This window comes from Oryctolagus cuniculus, chromosome 6, assembly GCF_964237555.1.
Source record: "Oryctolagus cuniculus chromosome 6, mOryCun1.1, whole genome shotgun sequence".
In the NCBI taxonomy this organism is placed as follows: domain Eukaryota; kingdom Metazoa; phylum Chordata; class Mammalia; order Lagomorpha; family Leporidae; genus Oryctolagus; species Oryctolagus cuniculus.
Window position 1 is genome coordinate 13183474 of NC_091437.1, and position 18355 is coordinate 13201828.

The 18355-nt window shown below is 41.1% G+C and overlaps 1 protein-coding gene across 17 annotated transcripts in view; it reads left to right on the plus strand.

Annotated features, from left to right (window-relative positions):
- Positions 1 to 18355, plus strand: part of CSNK1G3 (casein kinase 1 gamma 3) — a 133345-nt gene that overhangs the window by 19107 nt on the left and 95883 nt on the right. For 14 of the 17 annotated variants that reach the window (XM_051843350.2, XM_070076050.1, XM_070076052.1 and 11 more), the window contains one exon: positions 16858 to 17284. In XM_051843350.2, the coding sequence (XP_051699310.1) occupies positions 17107 to 17284 (178 nt within the window). In that variant the 5' untranslated portion in view covers positions 16858 to 17106. Of the gene's footprint in view, positions 1 to 11589; positions 11646 to 16857; positions 17285 to 18355 lie in introns of all 17 variants that reach the window. The other 3 variants (XM_051843354.2, XM_051843352.2, XM_070076055.1) reach the window with 1 other exon arrangement.

An 18355-nucleotide genomic window follows, 5' to 3' on the forward strand; every position in this document is an offset into this window, starting at 1 on the left:
TTATTTGTAACCCCAAATCTGTGGCCCAGGCTTAGTTTTGAAGTACTGTCTGGTGTTCCTAAAAATGAGAGAGCTATGATATGTCTTATGAAGAAAATGCATTTTTAATTAGCTCAGTGGATTTATGATAGGATGCTGTTGGCTGTGAGTTCATTGTTACTGAGTCAATAATATACGCAAAGTGAAGTGTTTGAACACGCACACACCTACACACCCACACCCATCAACATGGTTATATATTGCCTGCTTAGTGAAAATCTTGTGGTGAGGGCCACTGGAAGGAACTCACTCCCCCTGTGTTTTCCTATGAGCAGTAGTTCAGTGTCTGATAATTCTAATTACAGTGGGTTTATAAGACATAAATATTGCAAATGAACTGCTTTGGTTTTCCTAAGGTACTACTGCAGAATATTGTTTTTAATTAGTATAAAAATATACATCAAAAAGTGGTGTGCTATGAAGTCTGATGAGACCGTTTTTGGGGGACACGTTCATTACTATATTTCTAGTACCTAGGCTAAATCTGGCACATCATAAATACTCAATAGAATGAATTGGAACTTCTTTCCCTGATGGTGTACAGTTTAAGTTTGCTATTATTGTTATGATTAGAGTTTGCAGTCAAGTTTGTGGTTATGGGTAAATGAGATGACTTGCTGTAGAAGTTAGTGTGGTGAGGATTTCAGTAATGTGAAGTTAGCGTGACCTCTGTTGAGGCCTTGATTCTTGTCATTCTTTTTTTTAAGACTTACTTATGTTATCTGAAAGTCAGAATTAGATAGGAGAGACACACACATACAGAGATCTTCCACCTTCTGGTTCCCTCCCCAGATGGCTACCATGGCCAGGGCTGGTCCAGGGCAAAGCCAGGAGCCAGGAGCTACCTCTGGGTCTCCCACACAAGTGGCAGGGGCCCAGACACTCAAGCCATCTTCCACTGCTTTTCCCAGGCCACTCCCAGGGACCTGGATCAGAAGTGGAACATCTGGGAAACGAACTCTACCTGAGCCCGTACAGGATGCCGACATTTCAGTGGGTGACTTTACCCAGTGTGCAACCATGCCAGCCTAGACTCTTAAAGACAGGAGATAAGGGAAATCTGTGCATCTTAAAATATAATACTTAGTAGGCTGATCATTTTTAAATTGAACATCTCTTTCCCTTCTACCTATTAAGACACCAATGAGAATGTAAATTCACTTGAGAAATTGGGAATAGATGACACAAAAGGTGTTTTGAAAACCTGTGAAACAGTTCTATCCTGTTTATGGAGAACAGTCAAACCTCGATTAATTAGAATATTAATTTAATTAGACTTCCAGTAATATTTATGTTTACTGAGGAAATTTAGATTTTAGTGAAGTTTCTCATTTAAAAACTGGCTTAATTATGCCAAATTGTAAGAGTGTGTTTTGATACTCCATGCCTTTGTATAGTAGCTTTGAAATTGTAGAAATGTGGGCCGGCGCCGCGGCTCACTAGGCTAATCCTCTGCCTAGTGGCGCCGGCACACCGGGTTCTACAAATAGTAGAATAGAAGAGGGGCGCCGGATTCTGTCCTGGCTGCCCCTCTTCCAGGCCAGCTCTCTGCTGTGGCCCGGGAGTGCAGTGGAGGATGGCCCAGGTGCTTGGGCCCTGCACCCCATGGGAGACCAGGAAAAGCACCTGGCTCCTGGCTCCTGCCATGCAGCGCGCCAGCCGCGGCGGCCATTGGAGGGTGAACCAACGGCAAAGGAAGACCTTTCTCTCTCTCTCTCTCACTGTCCACTCTGCCTGTCAAAAAAAAAAAAAAAAAAGAAATTGTAGAAATGTTTATTGACCACAACTCATAGTAATGATTTTTTTCATGATTTATTTATTTATTTGAAAGGCAGAGTTACAGAGAGGTGGAGAGAGAGAGAGTGAGAGGGAGAGAGAATGAATGAGATTCTTCTGTCTGCTGGTTCACTTCCCAATGGCTACAACAGACAGGGCTGAGTCAGGCCCAAGCCAGCAGGCAGGAGCTTTTTCTGGGTCTCCCACATGGGTGCAGAGGTACAAGTAGTTGGGCCATCTTCACTTTCTCAGGCCCATTAGCAGGGAGCTGGATCGAAAGTTGAGTAGCCTGTACTGAAACTAACTCCCATATAGAATGCTAGTGCTGCTAATATATTTTAACTATGCCATACGGAAATATTTTATGGTGTGATCCAGTGATTGTGTGTGTGTGTGTGTGTGTGTGTACATGCATACATACACATTCATTTAAAGAATGAAAATAGCATTAAGCATGACTTACCTTTATTATACATGCACACCATATTTTCTGTTCCACACTATTTGTAAAAAACTCTTGAGACCCTTTATATTGCTTACTTTCCCGCTAATGAATCCTGATCCCCAGTTTGGAGAACACTAAGAGATCTGGGTGGTAGTTTTTAAAGGCTGGAAATTCCTGGATCTTAATAGGAATACACAGGGACATGACTGAAATCAAGTTTTGAAAATATAAAATGTGTCGATGATAGTTATAAAGTCTTTCTGAGACAAGAAAAGCTTCTGTAGTATGTAATTAGAGAAATTGATCTCCATTTTTGACATTATAGTAAATGATTTAGCTTTTAAAAATAAGTGTTTATTCTTTTCTTAGACAACCACAGTTGAGCTAATGCCAGAAGCAGTAGCTGGGACACTTGCCGCTATGGAAGCGTGTGCTGGAAGGGCAGCCCCCACTTGAGGAACAGGGAGGTTTGAGGACATACATTGTAGTGACCTTTTTATAGAGACTGAACATAGCATTTGAAACACTGCATAAATAATTTCATATACTAAGTATGGACTTTTCATTTGGAATAGTAAAGCAGCGGGAAATCCAGTGCTTTGACAAGTAGCATTTGAACATAAAATTTGATTCTCCGATTTCCATTTGCTGTGACTTTGTTTTTGCAGAAATATTGAATATCACGGTAATCATGAAAAGGATATCTGTAGAAAATCTTAATGCTCAGTGTTATAGGGTACTCGGCATTTCCTTTGCAACAGGATTTTGGAAGCTAGGAAGAATATTACTAGTCATATAAAAAATTAGAGTTTGTCACTGGTGTGCATTTGAAAATTTCAGTGAGGTCTTGATGGTGTTTTTTGGGAAGGTGCTATACTGGTACATGCTCAGATTGCTTTCTGTGTTTTGTCTGGTCACAGCCTTAAGGAGGTCAGTTGGCTCCGTAAAGCCCTGCATTACTGGCTGTGCAGATCAGAGAATCTGATTTTCTGTTTTGTGGATTGATCAGTGGTCATTGGATGAGACATATGCCAGCCTGCGTTTCTGCTCACCTCATCAGAGCGCGTCTTACTTTTTCTGTATTTCGCAGCTCATTTTTTTCTGTATCAGTGGATGCTACCAGGTCAAAATTATAATTATTTCTGAAAGCAAGGCAATTAATTGTTCATATTTGTTTATTCTCAGGGGTAATTTTAAAAAGCATGCTTTTGATGATTTTCCTGTCTTTAATTTAGATTTCTAAAATAAGTCAGCTGAGAATAATTATAGAAGCAAATATGGTTGTAAATGCTTTATTACTATTTATGCCTACTCATGTAACTTTATGCACATTGATCCTATTACCTGTTTATTAGTTTTGGTAGTAGCAGAATTAAGGTTTCAGTTAAAGGAATAATTTCTCATAAAAATTAGAATATCATTAAGCAGTATAAGTAATTATTTTGCATTACAGCAAACTTTAAGCATGGCATATTTTTGTGAGACTTCTCTTGGTAGTGTTTGTTTCTATGGATGCATAGTTTTTATGTTTTTGAGATATATTTTTCCATTTTCCACCTGTATCTTTTGACTTGAATCTTTTCTGAGGCAGATTTTCAGTTTTCACTATTGGCCACGTTCCTAGCTGTCATCTATTGCTGGGGCTGTTCCTGGGTCTTTTTAGCAACTTGTGTTGCTACAGCAGAGGCTCTGAATCTTGTAACTGATCGTATTTCCATTTTCTGCTTGGCTACTAAGAAGATAAAGAGAGAAACTTGTTGTGTGTGTGTACTGAACTATATGGTATATTAACTTTACATGGTTTTATTTCTAGCAATACTTTTTTTCCTTCCTGGTTTCCTTATGTAAGTCTTTCTCCAGTCCTTTTGTAGTGCACACATTGTAAATTGCCCTAAGTACTTTTTTTTGGAAGGAGATTGGCTTTTAAATAAGTACAGATGCTACTTAGTTTTTAGGCTGTTTCTAAGAATGTATTTATAAAACCACGCAGTGATTAAAAAAAAAAAGTGTTCTTTTCAATGTTCTTAACTTTTTTAGGGTCAGATAATCTTTGGATAATCTATTGAAAAATACTGAGTATCTCTTCAAAAAATGCTAAGGGGATCTAAACTGTGAGTTGTAGAGACACTTAATATGTTACTGTCCCATCATTGAAAATATGCTGGCTTTGACAGTGGTTTTTAGAATGGAAGCTTCTTGTTTGTTGATACTAGAAATTGTTTATTAAACTGAAGCCTACATACAGAGAATAAAATATAGAAATATATAAGCAATATATTGCTAATCTTTGAATTTTTCAGTTGAAGAAGGACTTTAATTATTTATTTTAAATATTTTAGGTGGTTACTTTCATGATACCAAACAGCATGCATACACTTGTCTCTTTGATACTTCTAAAATTTTTCCATTTTAAAATAAAAAAAAATTATTTATTTATTTGAAAGAGTTACAAAGAGGCAGAGACAGAGGGAGTGAGTTCTTCCATCCACTGGTTCACTACCCAAATGGCTGTAATAGCTGGAGTTGGGCCGATCTGAAGCCAGGAACCTGGAGCTTCTTTCAGGTCTCCCACATGGATGAAGGGGCCCAAGGACTGGTGCCATCTTCTGCTGCTTGGCACATTAGCAGGGAGCTGGATCGGAAGTGGAGCAGCCGGGACTTGAACCAGTGCCCATATGGGATGCTGGCATTGCAGGTAGCAGCTTTCCCTGTTACCCCACAGCGCCAGCCCCTGCATTTATCTTTTAAATCTCCATCAAATATGATGAGATTTTAGCTCATATTCCCAGTTCTCCATCTTTCTTTAAATGTTTTGATAGTTATTATGTATACTTCCTGTGGTTACTTACTTTGGACACTTTAAACACTCTCCCCTGTGTTTCTTGTTGTAGTCAGTTTTCACCTTAACTCTGCACTGCTTGAGGTGCAGTTACTCTTGCCCCTGTCCTTCCCTCTACCTTACATGTGCAGCGGGAACAGCTGAGCGTCTGTCAGTTGTTGTGTTATTTTAACACTGTCGAAGTCAATAACATTTACTTTCTTTTTTATGACATTCCTCTTGCATTTTTTTAGTAAGATTCGTTCTAAATGTTGAGACTCAATTGAGCATACTTAGATGAGCTCTAGAACCAAGCGGTATGCCAGGGTTACTTTTCTTTCCTGTTTAGCATTCTGTAGCCCATTTTTGTTCCAGCTAAGGGAAAACAGATTTTTTATCTGAAAAGCTGACCGAGAAAGAGAGAGGGAGAGAGAGCCAGCGAGCAAAGAGATATCTGAGAGAGACAGGCAGAGATTTTCTATCTACTGGATCATTCCCCAAATGGCTGCAGTAGCCAGTTGTGGACCAGACTAAACCCAGGGCCACAAACTCCATTTGTGTCTTCCACATGGAGGCCGGCTCCCAAGCACTTTGGGCATTTTACACTGCTTCCCCAGGCGCATTAGCAGGGATCTGGATTGGGAGTGGAGCAGCTGGGTCTCAGACTGGTGCCCTTATTGGATGCCAGCATCACAGACAATGGCCTAATCCTCTGTACTGCAACGCCAGCCCGTAATGTATTATTTTTTATTCTGTTGTACTTTCCTAAGCTTCTGAGGAGCTGGCTGTTTTCGTCACCCCGCCCCCCTGCCCTTTTGGGAGTATAGCTGCCTTTCATGTTAGATGTGTTCACTTATCTAGTGATCCTTTAAACTTAAAAAAAATTTTTTTTTGTTTAATTAGTTTTACTTACATGAAAGTCAGAAAGAGAGAGACTGGGACAGACCTTCCATCCTCTAGTTCACTCCAAGGGCCTGCAACAACTGGGCCTGGGGCAGGCTGAAGCCAGAAGCCTCCAGGTCTCCCGTGTGGGTGATAGGGACCTACATCCTTGAGCCAGGACCTCCTGCCTCCCAGGATGTGTGTTTGCAGGAAGCCAGAACTAGGACTCGTTCCTGGATTCTGAATTCCAGCACTCAGGTACATGATGCAGGTGTGCGAAGTGGCGGCTTAACCCGTGCTCCACACATCGGCATCACGGCTGACGCTGGGCTGTCAGTTCCTGTTTGTGAAGGAAGGATTAGGTTGATATTTCTGGATTTGGATTTGCTTTGTTTTCCATTTCTTCATGAATCTCTGGGAGCTGTGCTAGGGCTTGCTTACTAGAAACGTTCAAAATAGGAAGTACTTAGTTATTGATGTATAATATGTATTTAACCATACTAGCTTGTGGGCAGTGTGCTACGTTCAGGGATAATAAAGTGACATATAATAGAGTCCTTGTCATCAAATACAACAGAAAATTGTACTACTGTGCATAATGTGAGAATGCCATTATAAATCTTCTGTCCTACCCCTGCTATTTGTAATTATTAAAGTAAGGTTAGATTAAGTCCCTTGCCCAAGGCCGCAGATAGTTGCTAGCTAAACTGGGTTTCTACGATTTCTCTTGTCTAATACTATGCTCTGTTTTTTTTTTTATTTATTTTTATTTTTTATTTTTGACAGGCAGAGTGGACAGTGAGAGAGAGAGACAGAGAGAGAAAGGTCTTCCTTTGCCGTTGGTTCACCCTCCAATGGCCGCCGCTGCAGCCGGCGCACCGCGCTGATCCGATGGCAGGAGCCAGGATCCAGGTGCTTTTTCCTGGTCTCCCATGGGGTGCAGGGCCCAAGCACCTGGGCCATCCTCCACTGCACTCCCTGGCCATAGCAGAGAGCTGGCCTGGAAGAGGGGCAACCGGGACAGAATCCGGCGCCCCGACCGGGACTAGAACCCGGTGTGCCGGCGCCGCAAGGTGGAGGATTAGCCTATTGAGCCACGGCGCCGGCCCAACTGTGCTCTGTTAAAATGATAGGCAAGCAGCATGAAATGGTCTGGAAGCAGACAGCTAGGATCCCAAGACTTTGCAAATTTGGAGTATTACAGCAGAGTACAGAACCTGGGTCTTAGGTGCCAGAGAAGGTTACCTTATCTAAAGCTCAATCTTAGGCTGGCACCGCGGCTCACTAGGCTAATCCTCCGCCTGCGGCGCCGGCACCTTAGGTTTCTAGTCCCAGTTGGGGCACCGGATTCTGTCCCGGTGCCCCTCTTCCAGTCCAGCTCTCTGCTGTGGCTCAGGAGTGCGGTGGAGGATGGCCCAAGTCCTTGGGCCCTGCACCCTATGGGAGACCAGGAGAAGCACCTGGCTCCTGGCTTCGGATCAGCGCAGCATGCCGGCCCCAGCGGCCATTGGGAGGTGAACCAACGGAAAAGGAAGACCTTTCTCTCTGTCTCTCTCTCTCTCTCTCTCACTGTCTAACTCTGCCTGTTAAAAAAAAAAAAGGCAAATCTTGGACAATTGCAGCTAGGTCTTCCTTTTAGGGGCTTGAAGAAATAAGTGACCATGTTGGAGAAGCTTGAAGAAATAAGTGACCATGTTGGCGAGGAACGGAAGAAAGCCTATAAAATCTGAGAGTAGCCTCCATGTGACTCTTAGGACAGGGTGGTGGCACTCAGATGGGCACTGCAGGGCCTGAATTCTTCCCACCGTCTGCAGGAGCTTGCAAGAGGATCCCCCCACCCCCAATTTGAGCCTTCATAAGGGAATGCAGCCCAGGCCTTGAATACAGCCTGAGCAAGTGACTCAGCTAAGCTGTGCACAGAAAGTGTGAGGTAATAAAGTGTTGTCTTGAACCTCTGTATTGTTGGTAATTTGTTACTCAGCAATAGACTACTAATACATTTGGTCATGTCCAACTAGATTGTATTTTTAGCATGTGTCATTGTGCAATAAACACAATGCTTTCCCGCATAATTTGATAACAGTCCTCCACTGCGCCTCGAAAGTGTGACAAAGTCCACTTTTCCCTTCTGGCTTTGACATGATAAGTATGCACTGATAATAAAAAAGGAACACAATGGTACTTTGTCACGGTGTCGGTTGTCCTGGTACCCCTGCAGTTGAGGATGCCCTGAGGAGCAGAGGGAGGTGACAGGAGTGCCACATGCTGTCTGAGCTGCTCGGCTCATGCAGCGAGAAAGCAGCATAGCATCTGGAGTGAGTGCGTGAGGCCTCATTTCTGCACAGCCCTTGTTGTGGATACTAAAATTCAAATTTCTTATGATTTCCAAAGGTTACAAAATATTGCTCATAACTGTTTTACAACTATATCAAAACATAAAGTCCATTCTTAGATGGAAGTCTGTACAAAAATAGGAATTGTACTGGATTTATCCTGTTGATTGACTCCTGTTATTGACAAACATATAGGCGATTGTAATATTGTTTGGTAGGTCTATAATAGGGAAAATGCTAGCAATATTTGAAGCTTTTAAAAAGATAATATTTAAAATATTAAATTGTTAACAGTATTTTTAAAACCTTAAAAAATCTATTCTTAGAAATTTATGTATATGTTGAACTGGATGGAGTACAACAGGAAATGGTGTCATTTCTCACTAACCACTTTTGTCATATTTATACTTTTCGCCCTCATGAAGTTTAGTCTAGTCAATTTTCACTGATTTCTTATCATGAAGTTTTATAAGAATATTCCAGTTTGGGAAATAGTTGCATTTTCAGGCATTAAAATCACCCGTTGACTAAGCATTAAAAAAGAAAAAGAGAGACACACACACAGACACGCATACACAGAGGGAGAGGGAGAGGGAGAGGAAGAGGGGGAGGGGGAGAGAGAGGGAGAGGAGTTCCCGTTTACTGGTTCACTCCCCAGGAGCGCATGGTGGCTGGGCCAAGTGGAAGCCAGAAGCTGGGAACTCAGTCCAGGTCTGTTGCTTGGCAGTCAGGAATTCGAGTGCTTGAGCCCTCACCAGTGCTTCCCAGGCTCTGCATTAGCAAGAAGCGAGCCAGGAACCAGAGCTGGGCACCGACCTAGGCACCACAGTGTGGACTGTGGGTGTCTCAACTGCTAGTCCAAGGCCCACGCCCTGTTGCACTTTTACTTCATTTTAAGTTAATTCGTCGTTTCTTCCTACCTCTGCCTCCTCTCTTCCTGTTTCCAGGCTTGGGTCCTTACTGTGGACCCTCTTTTAAGGAAGGGAGTTGGAGTCTATACTTGACTTTTCTCCTCACTCATTTTGCTATCCTTTGCCCTCCAGGGTTTATGCAGGGTGGAAGATGTCAAGGGAGGGACATGGAAGTCTTTCAATGTATGATACGATTTTAAATACTCTCTTTGTTGTGGGACTGTTTTGTATCTTCAGATCTTCCTGTGTAAAACAAATCAACCTGCAAATATTTCTGTGCATAAACATATGTAGGTACAAACTTCACAAGAAAAGTGTTAGAATGTGTTTTAGATACTTGAGTCATTAAATAAACATAAATGAAAAATTAGTTGCTGAAGATAACACAAAAATTTGCCAAAGGGAAATTACATCCTTCTAAATAAACTACAGGATTCTGATAGAAAATCCGCCAGATCACATGCTGCTCATTAACTGTTTAAAAGAAAGTAATGTTTTTAGGTAGATTTCATAGTGATGGTATAGTGAGGAAAACAGGAATTTTGGCGTATGAAACTCAGTTTTGGAGTATGTTATGAAAAAATCACAGTGAGGGGGTAATTTACATATAATACGATGCATAGATTTCATATGTAGTTTGATGGATTTTGACAAATGTTTGCTTATCTGTTTTGTCAGTGGATATTGGAATATTTTTGATTTTTGGCTATTGTGACTAACGTTGCTATAAACATTGGTGTACAAGTCTTTCATTCTGTTGGGGCGATTCCTAAGAATGGCATCAATAGGTGGTAGCATAGGTGTATGTTTCACTTTTTTAAGAACATGTCACAATGTTTCCCACCGTCATATGGCTTTATAATCCCATGAAGCCATTTATAAGCAAGCTTTCTAGTTGTTGTTCATTTTTGTCAGCATTTGATATTGTCAGTCTTTTAAATGTTGGCCATTTTGATGGGTGTGACATGATATTTCATTATGGTTTTAATTTATACTTGCATTATTAGAAATGACATTGATTACTACTTTATATGCTTACTGGCTTCATGTGTAAATTATTTGAGAAATATATTCAATTGTTTCCATGTTTATAAAATGGAATTACCTTGGGGCTGTCGCTGTGGCATAGTGGATAAAGCCACTGCCTGCAGTACCAGCATCCCATTTGGACACTGGTTCAAGACTCGGCTGCTCCACTTCCGATCCAGCTCTCTTCTGTGGACTGGGAAAGCAGTAGAAAATGCTTTGGGCCCCTGCACCCATTTGGGAGACCCAGAAGAAACTCCTGGCTACTGGCTTGATTGGTGCAGCTCTGACCGTTGTGGCCAATTGGGGAGTGAACCAATGGATGGAAGACCTACCTCTCTCTTTTGCTCTCTCACTCTCTCTCTCTCTGTCTCTCCTTCTCTCTGTGTAACTCTTTCAAGTAAATAAATAAATCTTTTTAAAAAAATGAATTACCAGGCCGGCGCCGCGGCTCACTAGGCTAATCCTCCGCCTAGCGGCGCCGGCACACCGGGTTCTAGTCCCGGTTGGGGCGCCGGATTCTGTCCCGGTTGCCCCTCTTCTGGGCCAGCCCTCTGCTGTGGCCAGGGAGTGCAGTGGAGGATGGCCCAGGTGCTTGGGCCCTGCACCCCATGGGAGACCAGGAAAAGCACCTGGATCCTGGCTCCTGCCATCGGATCAGCGCGGTGCGCCGGCCGCAGCGCGCCGGCCGTGGCGGCCATTGGAGGGTGAACCCAACGGCAAAGGAAGACCTTTCTCTCTGTCTCTCTCTCTCACTGTCCACTCTGCCTGTCAAAAAAAAAAAAAAAAAGAATTACCTGTCTCATTCAATTTCCATGGATTTATACACACACGTAGTTATGTCATATAATACTTGCATTCTGTAGTGTTTCTGGTAATTGTCTTAATGCTATTTTTTGATGAATGGGTGTTTTTAATTTTCATGAAGTTCTACTTATTTCTTTTTTCTTGTATGAAAAACTGAAAAGTTTTTGTTACTTTGAGTAGCAGAGAAATCCTCTGTATGGTTCTGACTTGGTGTTTAGCTCTTTTTACTCCTTCTTTCATTCATGCAGTGATCTAGCATTCAAATTCATTTTCTCCATGTTAGAGAAATGATTATTCTGGCACCATGTTAAAAATGCTTTCTTGACACTATTGAATTGACTGGGTACCTTAATGAAAAATCAGTTGTATACCTGTGGGTCTGTTTCTGAAATCCGTATTGTTTCATTCATCTATTTGTCTATTTTTATGGAACTTCCACATAGCCTTGATTACAGTAATTCTTTAATAAGTCTTGAAATTAGATAATATGAGTCTGTTGACTTTTTCTTCTGTTGATTTATTCTGGATTTTGTATTTCCATATCAATTTTAGGACTGACTTATCAATTCCTCCTGTGAACATATTGTTTGGAGTTGGTTGCTTTTCATGTAAGTCATTGACTTTATTGGCAGAAAGTTGTTAATAATTGTCCTTTATCCTTTTACTATTTATATTATTTTTTAGATATCTCTTTTTTCATTCTTTTACCTATAGTTTGTATATAATTTTTTTTGTTCATGATCATTTTTGCAATTCACTGAATTTTTTTCAAAGTGTCATTTTGGCTTCATTTCTCTATTGTGTCTGTTTCCTACTGTATTGTATTAATTTGCCTTCTGGACAGTTTCCTTGGAGCTCCCTTTAGCTTCATTGGTATCTTCTTCTTTATGCAGTTTGCTGCTGTGTGTATTCAGTGAAAATTTTCATTTCAAATGCGATTCTTTTTATTTTAGGTTCTCTGTTTTGTAGTTGTTGACTTGATTTTTTCAGTTTATCTGTTGAGAATTGCTGTTTTCACTTAATAAGATGTTTTCCCTAAGCCCATGGATTATTAGTAATAGCTGTATTAAAGCACTTTCTCTTATGACCAGTTTGTTCTCTTTCTAGCTTGACTAAAAACTTCTGTTTTAATGTAAGCATTTAAAACTTCTATTTTCCTTCTAGGCACTGCTTTAGTTTCAGCCTACAAAATTAAAATGTGGTATTTCATTATTCTGTTACAGTTTTTTTCTGATTTCGTTTTCCACTAATGAAGTATTTAAAAGTGTGCTTAGTTTTCTGATGTTTGATGATTTTATAGCTATGTTATAATTAATGATTTTGAATGCTTTTTTTATCAAATAAAATTCTCTGTAATGTTCCAGTTATTTGAGTCTTATTTCAGAAATGGCTGACATTTGATCTTTGTAGGTGAACCTTGAAAGAGAATTTTATTTTGTAGTTTTGGATGTTATACTTTTTTTTTGACAGGAAGAGTGAGAGAGAGACAGAAAGGTCTTCCTTCCGTTGGTTCACCCCCTAAATGGCTGCTACGACCAACGCGCTGAGCCGATCCGAAGCCAGGAGCCAGGTGCTTCCTGGTCTCCCATGCAGGTGCAGGGCCCAAGCACTTGGGCCATCCTCCACTGCACTCCCTGGCCACAGCAGAGAGCTGGACTGGAAGAGGGGCAACCGGGACAGAATCTGGCGCCCTGACTGGGACTAGAACCCGGTGTGCTGGCACCGCAAGGTGGAGGATTAGCCTAGTGAGCCGCGGCGCCGGCCAGTAATGCATTCTTTATGTTTTAAGTAGTAATTTATTTTAAAGGAGAAGAATACCCATGCATTTCCTGTTTCCAATGCACTTCATTTCTTCTTGACATTTCACATTTCCGCCTGGTTTCATCTGATTTACTTCAACTTAAAAGACTATTTAAAAATATTTCTTCTTGTGCAGGTTTGCTGGTGACTAATTTTCAGCTCTCTTCATGTGAAAATGATTTGTTTTCAAACCTTTTTTTAGAGAATAACTTTGTTTGATATATAATTCTGGATTGGATTTTTTTTTTAACCTGTACCCTCATTGCTCAAAAATTATCTTTCTTTTTTTTTCTTGTGGGTCACCACTATTACTGACGAAAAGTTTAGTTTCACTATATGACATGCTTCCAGTGATTGATTTTATATGTGTGTGTGTGTCTGTTTTGGCTATGATGTGCCTAGTTTTAGTTTCTTTGCATTTCTCTCTTATGATCAGATTGCTAGAGTATCTTCAATTTGTAGGTTGATATTTGACCAAATTGGGACGTTTTCATCCATCATTCGAAAATTTTTTTTTACTGTTGTATTGCTTTTCTTCAGTTAATGGGGCTCATCTGATTTAGAAGCTTTGAAATCTTGTCTTCTCATTCAAACATCAGGGGCTTCTTGAGCCTCTGACATCTTTGTTTCCTGACTGTGGGTCACATTTATTGCTTCTTTGCGTGTTCTACAATTTGCAATTAGATGGCTTACATTAGCCAATTAGATGGCTTACATTATAAATTAACATTATTGAGAGTCCTAGTATTTTTGAGAATGTTGACACAGTTAAGTTATGGGGAGCTATTCTTAATCCTTCCTAGGCTTGGTTTTCAGTTTTAGGCTGGTCTGGAGTAGTCTGTACTTGAGAGCGTGGGCCTCACTTATGAGACTTGGTCTTTGTAATGCCTCAGCTGGGTGCCTCGGATCTCCCTAAGGCTCCTCAGCAGGACTGGACCAGACCTGAAAGTCCTTCAGTCCTGTGCAGCCTCCAGGATCTCATTACCCGTTATCTGCAGAGCGTTCCAGAGTATTCTCCTTTACACGTCACCCAGTTTTCTGCCCTGCTGCCTTCTCATCGTCACCCACTCTGGGACACACTCATGTTTGGTACTATGTCCTGCAAATTCCACTCTTCTCAACAGCTTTAACTCTGTAGTCTGTGGTCTGTGTGCTGCCTGAGCCTCATGCTGAGGTCAGGAAATTATGCTGAGCTTGGGTGAGGGTGGGACCCACCTGTGTGTCTTTTCCCAGGGATCACAGTTTGGGCTGCCTGTTATCTGATGCCTGCAAACAGATTTTGATGCCTGCAAACAGTTTTGTCCAGCTGTGTAGTTATCTACAACAGGAGGGGTTGTTCAATATCAGTTACTCTATTACAGCTGGAAGCAGAGATCTCACTCAGTTTTACATATGGTAAACAGGAGCTCACAGTTTCATCCACAAATAGAGTTTGGCAAAAACCCAGAAAGTTCATAAACAGGTTGTGTTGTAATTGTATTTTGGGGGTTGCTTAATATTAATTAGAAAATACTCAAAAAAAAAAAAAAACCCTTTAGATTATTATTAGATTAATATTAATATAGTATAGAAAATAATAGTAGAAAACCCTTGTTATGGTTAAATTTTTTAACTAATTTCAGAAATAGGAAGTCCTTATCATTAATGCTAGTTTCTACATTAGTGGCTCACTTTTGAAGTCAGAGCGTCTTTAATGGCCAAAAAATAGGAACCCACTCAAATCTCTCAAGCAAACGAAAGTAGACCACGCAGAGTTATATATTTACTACAGAATTGAGTGATGATTTATGGCTAAGTTTTCTACAGGAAAGATGGATGGGGCAGAATCTTCAAGTCTTGAACATTTTCCTGAACTTTAGTGTTTTCATCTGTGTATTAGAAAATTTCATATCTAACTTCTAACTCGTACGGCTGATGCCCTCTCCGAATTTCTTAGTCTTCTGAAATTGCATTTTTTTTAAGGCCCAGTTCAAATGTTACATAAAAATTATTTTCCTTGGGGGGGGGGTAACAGGAGTGTGCATTGTATTATCAGTTCTGTGATGCTTTACTGTATAGAGTGAAACATGATAAATATTTGAAGAAATGAAGATCAAGTGAGAATGTGTATTTGAAAAGACTTTGAAAATTATTACATGTGAACATGAGGAAGATATTTTTATTAAAATGTTTTACTAATTTTTGAAAAGTATTCTGTTTTTCTGGTTTTGAATTGAAGATTTTATTTTTTTAAAGATTTATTTTATTTGAAAGGCATAGTTACAGAGAGGCAGAGACAGAGAGAGAGGTCGTATATCTGCTGGTTCACTCCCCAGATGGCTGCAGTGGTCAGAGCTGTGCCTATCTGAAGTCAGGAGCCAGGAGCTGCTTCCAGGTCTCCCATGCAGGTCCAAGAACCCAAGGACTTGGGCCATCTTCCACTGCTTTCCCAGGCCACAGCAGAGAGCTGGATCAGAAGTAGACCAGCTGGGATTCGAACTGGTGCCCATATGGGATGCTGGCACTTCAGGTCGCAGCTTAACCTGCTATGCCACAGCGCTGGCTCCCTGAAGATTTTAGATAGGACTTTTGGAACTTTTTGAGTATCTTTTTTTTAAGGATTTATTTATTTATGTGAAAGGCAGAGATATGGCGAGAGAAGAAAGAAAGAAAGAGAAATAGAAATAGAGAAAGAGAAAGATGTCTTCCATCCGCTGGTTCGCTATAACAGCCAGAGCTGGGCTGATCTGAAGCCAGGAAGGAGCCAATAGCTTCTTTGGGTTTCCCATGTGGGTTTAGGGTCTCAAGGACTCCAGCCATATTCCACTGCTTTCCCGGGTACATTAGCAGGGAGCTAGATCGGAGGTGGAGCAGCCTGTTCTCCAACTGGTGCCCACATTGGAGGCTGTCACTGCACGTGGAGGCTTAACCTTCTGTGCCACAACATGGCCCCAAGTATTTTATTTCTAATTGAGGTGATTTTAAGTTGAAAGTTCTAGATTAGTGAATGTTTATTAGTTTTTGAAACAGTGGGTATATGTTTATTCCTTTAGTTTTAAGAAATAATCAAGCTGGCACTGCGGCTCACTAGGCTAATCCTCCGCCTTGTGGCGCTGGCACACTGGGTTCTAGTCCTGGTTGCCCCTCTTCCAGGCCAGCTCTCTGCTGTGGCCAGGGAGTGCAGTGGAGGATGGCCCAAGTGCTTGGGCCCTGCACCCCATGGGAGACCAGGAGAAGCACCTGGCTCCTGCCTTCGGATCAGCGTGGTGCGCCGGCCATAGCGCGCCAGCCGTGGCGGCCATTGGAGGGTGAACCAACGGCAAAGGAAGACCTTTCTCTGTCTCTCTCTCACTGTCCATTCTGCCTGTCCAAAAAAAAAAAAAAAGAAAAGAAAAGAAAAAGAAATAATCAAACCCTGTAATTTTTTTTTTGTGTTGTCTTTGGTAGAATAATGGTTAATTTAAAAGACTACTGTGTTTTTAAATTTTTAAATACATTTATTAAATTTATTTATTTTTGAGAGAGAGAAACAAAGAGAAAGTAGAGACCTCATAACTGCTTATTCACTCCCCAAATACCTGCATCAGCTATAGGCTAGGATGAGCCAAAGTCAGGAGTCTGGAACTCAGTCTAGGTCTTTGATGTTGGCTGCCTCCCAAAGTCAGAATTAGCAGGAAGCTGGAATCAGGAGAGGAGCAGGGACTCAAACCTAGGCCCTCTGCTGTGGGTGTGGACATCCCGGGTGGCATCTAACTGCTGTGGGTGTGGACATCCCGGGTGGCATCTAACTAACTGCTGTGGGTGTGGACATCCCGGGTGGCGTCTAACTGCTGTGGGTGTGGACATCCCGGGTGGCATCTAACTAACTGCTGTGGGTGTGGACATCCCGCGTGGCAACTAACTGCTACGCTTAATGCCCACCCCTTGCTGTGGACATCAGCAAATAGCCGTAATTTATTGCCCAACATTTTGTTACGTTGTCTAATTTTTCCAAACATATTTTGCATTTCTTAGCTGACTGATTTTCTTTTCATTTTCCAGCTCTCTATCAATAGCACCTCACGTCATTAAAAAGATAACTTTGAAGACATGTTTTGCTGAAAAGACAGCTGAGCAAAATTTTCACGAATGGGATGAACACGCTCCAGCTAACTGACTACCTACTGCAGTTTGAATGTTGACGTTGCCCACTTGGTGCAGCACCCTAGTGATGTACCTGCTCTCACAATACCCTATTTCAGTGTGCTGGTCTTGATTCAAGAATTCAAAGTGGAGTACCGCAAACTTGATATGGATAATAAAAAGAAAGACAAGGACAAATCAGATGACAGAATGGCACGGCCTAGTGGTCGGTCGGGGCACAGTGCTCGAGGAACCGGTTCTTCTTCTTCTGGAGTTTTAATGGTTGGACCTAACTTCAGAGTCGGAAAGAAAATCGGGTGTGGCAATTTTGGAGAATTACGATTAGGTGAGTTAATTGTATTTCCATATGTTAGAAGCTTTACTTTTTAAAGTGGAAGATTTTTTTTTAAAGAAAATGATTTAGTTGTTTATTTGTAGTGATTTTAAAGAATGCACATGTAGAAAATTTCTCATGCACTTATATTTTTGTTTGTAAGGAATCCCCTAACACAGGCATATTTACTTTGTTGAGATTAAACATCCAGAATATAGAAAGTCGATTAAAAAAGCCCAGCAGGCTGTAATAACTGCCAGTGAAACCTTTGCAGTTTGTCCTTTAGGAAGATTTTTTTTGGTTACTTTTACAGATATGTTCACTTCAGGAGCAGTTGTTAAATGGTTGTTTATGACTGAAAGTCAAGGTAGTGTACTGAAACTGCATAAAGTTAGTGAAGATTACGTTGATGAACTTTAGTGTATTTTCTCTGTGAGCTTCTCCATCCTCATGCATGTCTGCGGTGGGGCTCAGGGATCTATATCTGGGCAGGGGCCTGAGCGTATTGGCTCAGACTGCTGTAAGCTGGCAGCTTGAGGAAGCACAGGTCGAGTGAAACCGTCTAAGTCTACACTTAAGGCATTAGAAACAGAGAGGGAAATTTTGCCAGAGGTCAGAGCAAGTTAATGACAGACTTGGGATCAAAATCTAGGCCTGTGAACTCCTGCCCTCTCTACTGGAGAGAAATAAAGAGAGTGGCATGGTTCTGGCGGAGTTAAGTTTTGAGGTACCAGGAGGGCTCTGGCCAGTAGACCACCAGGAATGCCAACTTCAGAAGTAAAAGGAAAAACAAAACTGGCTTCAGAATTTTCTTTAGATTGGACCTTGCTGCTATAAATAAATCAAATTGTATGTTTATCTACTTACCTGTTTGTCTTCTTCATCTTGTAAAACACTGATTTGTAGTGACTCCTTCCTTGTGCTAGTTTGGTATCTTAAATGTGAATTAATGTTAATTTGAAGCAAGCCAATAAAAGACAGTGACATACTTTATGCATAGATGTAACCGGATGTCTCTGGCAGGCTCTGTGACACGTTGTAGGAACTTATATATTTGAAAGGGGAACATTCTATATTTTGATT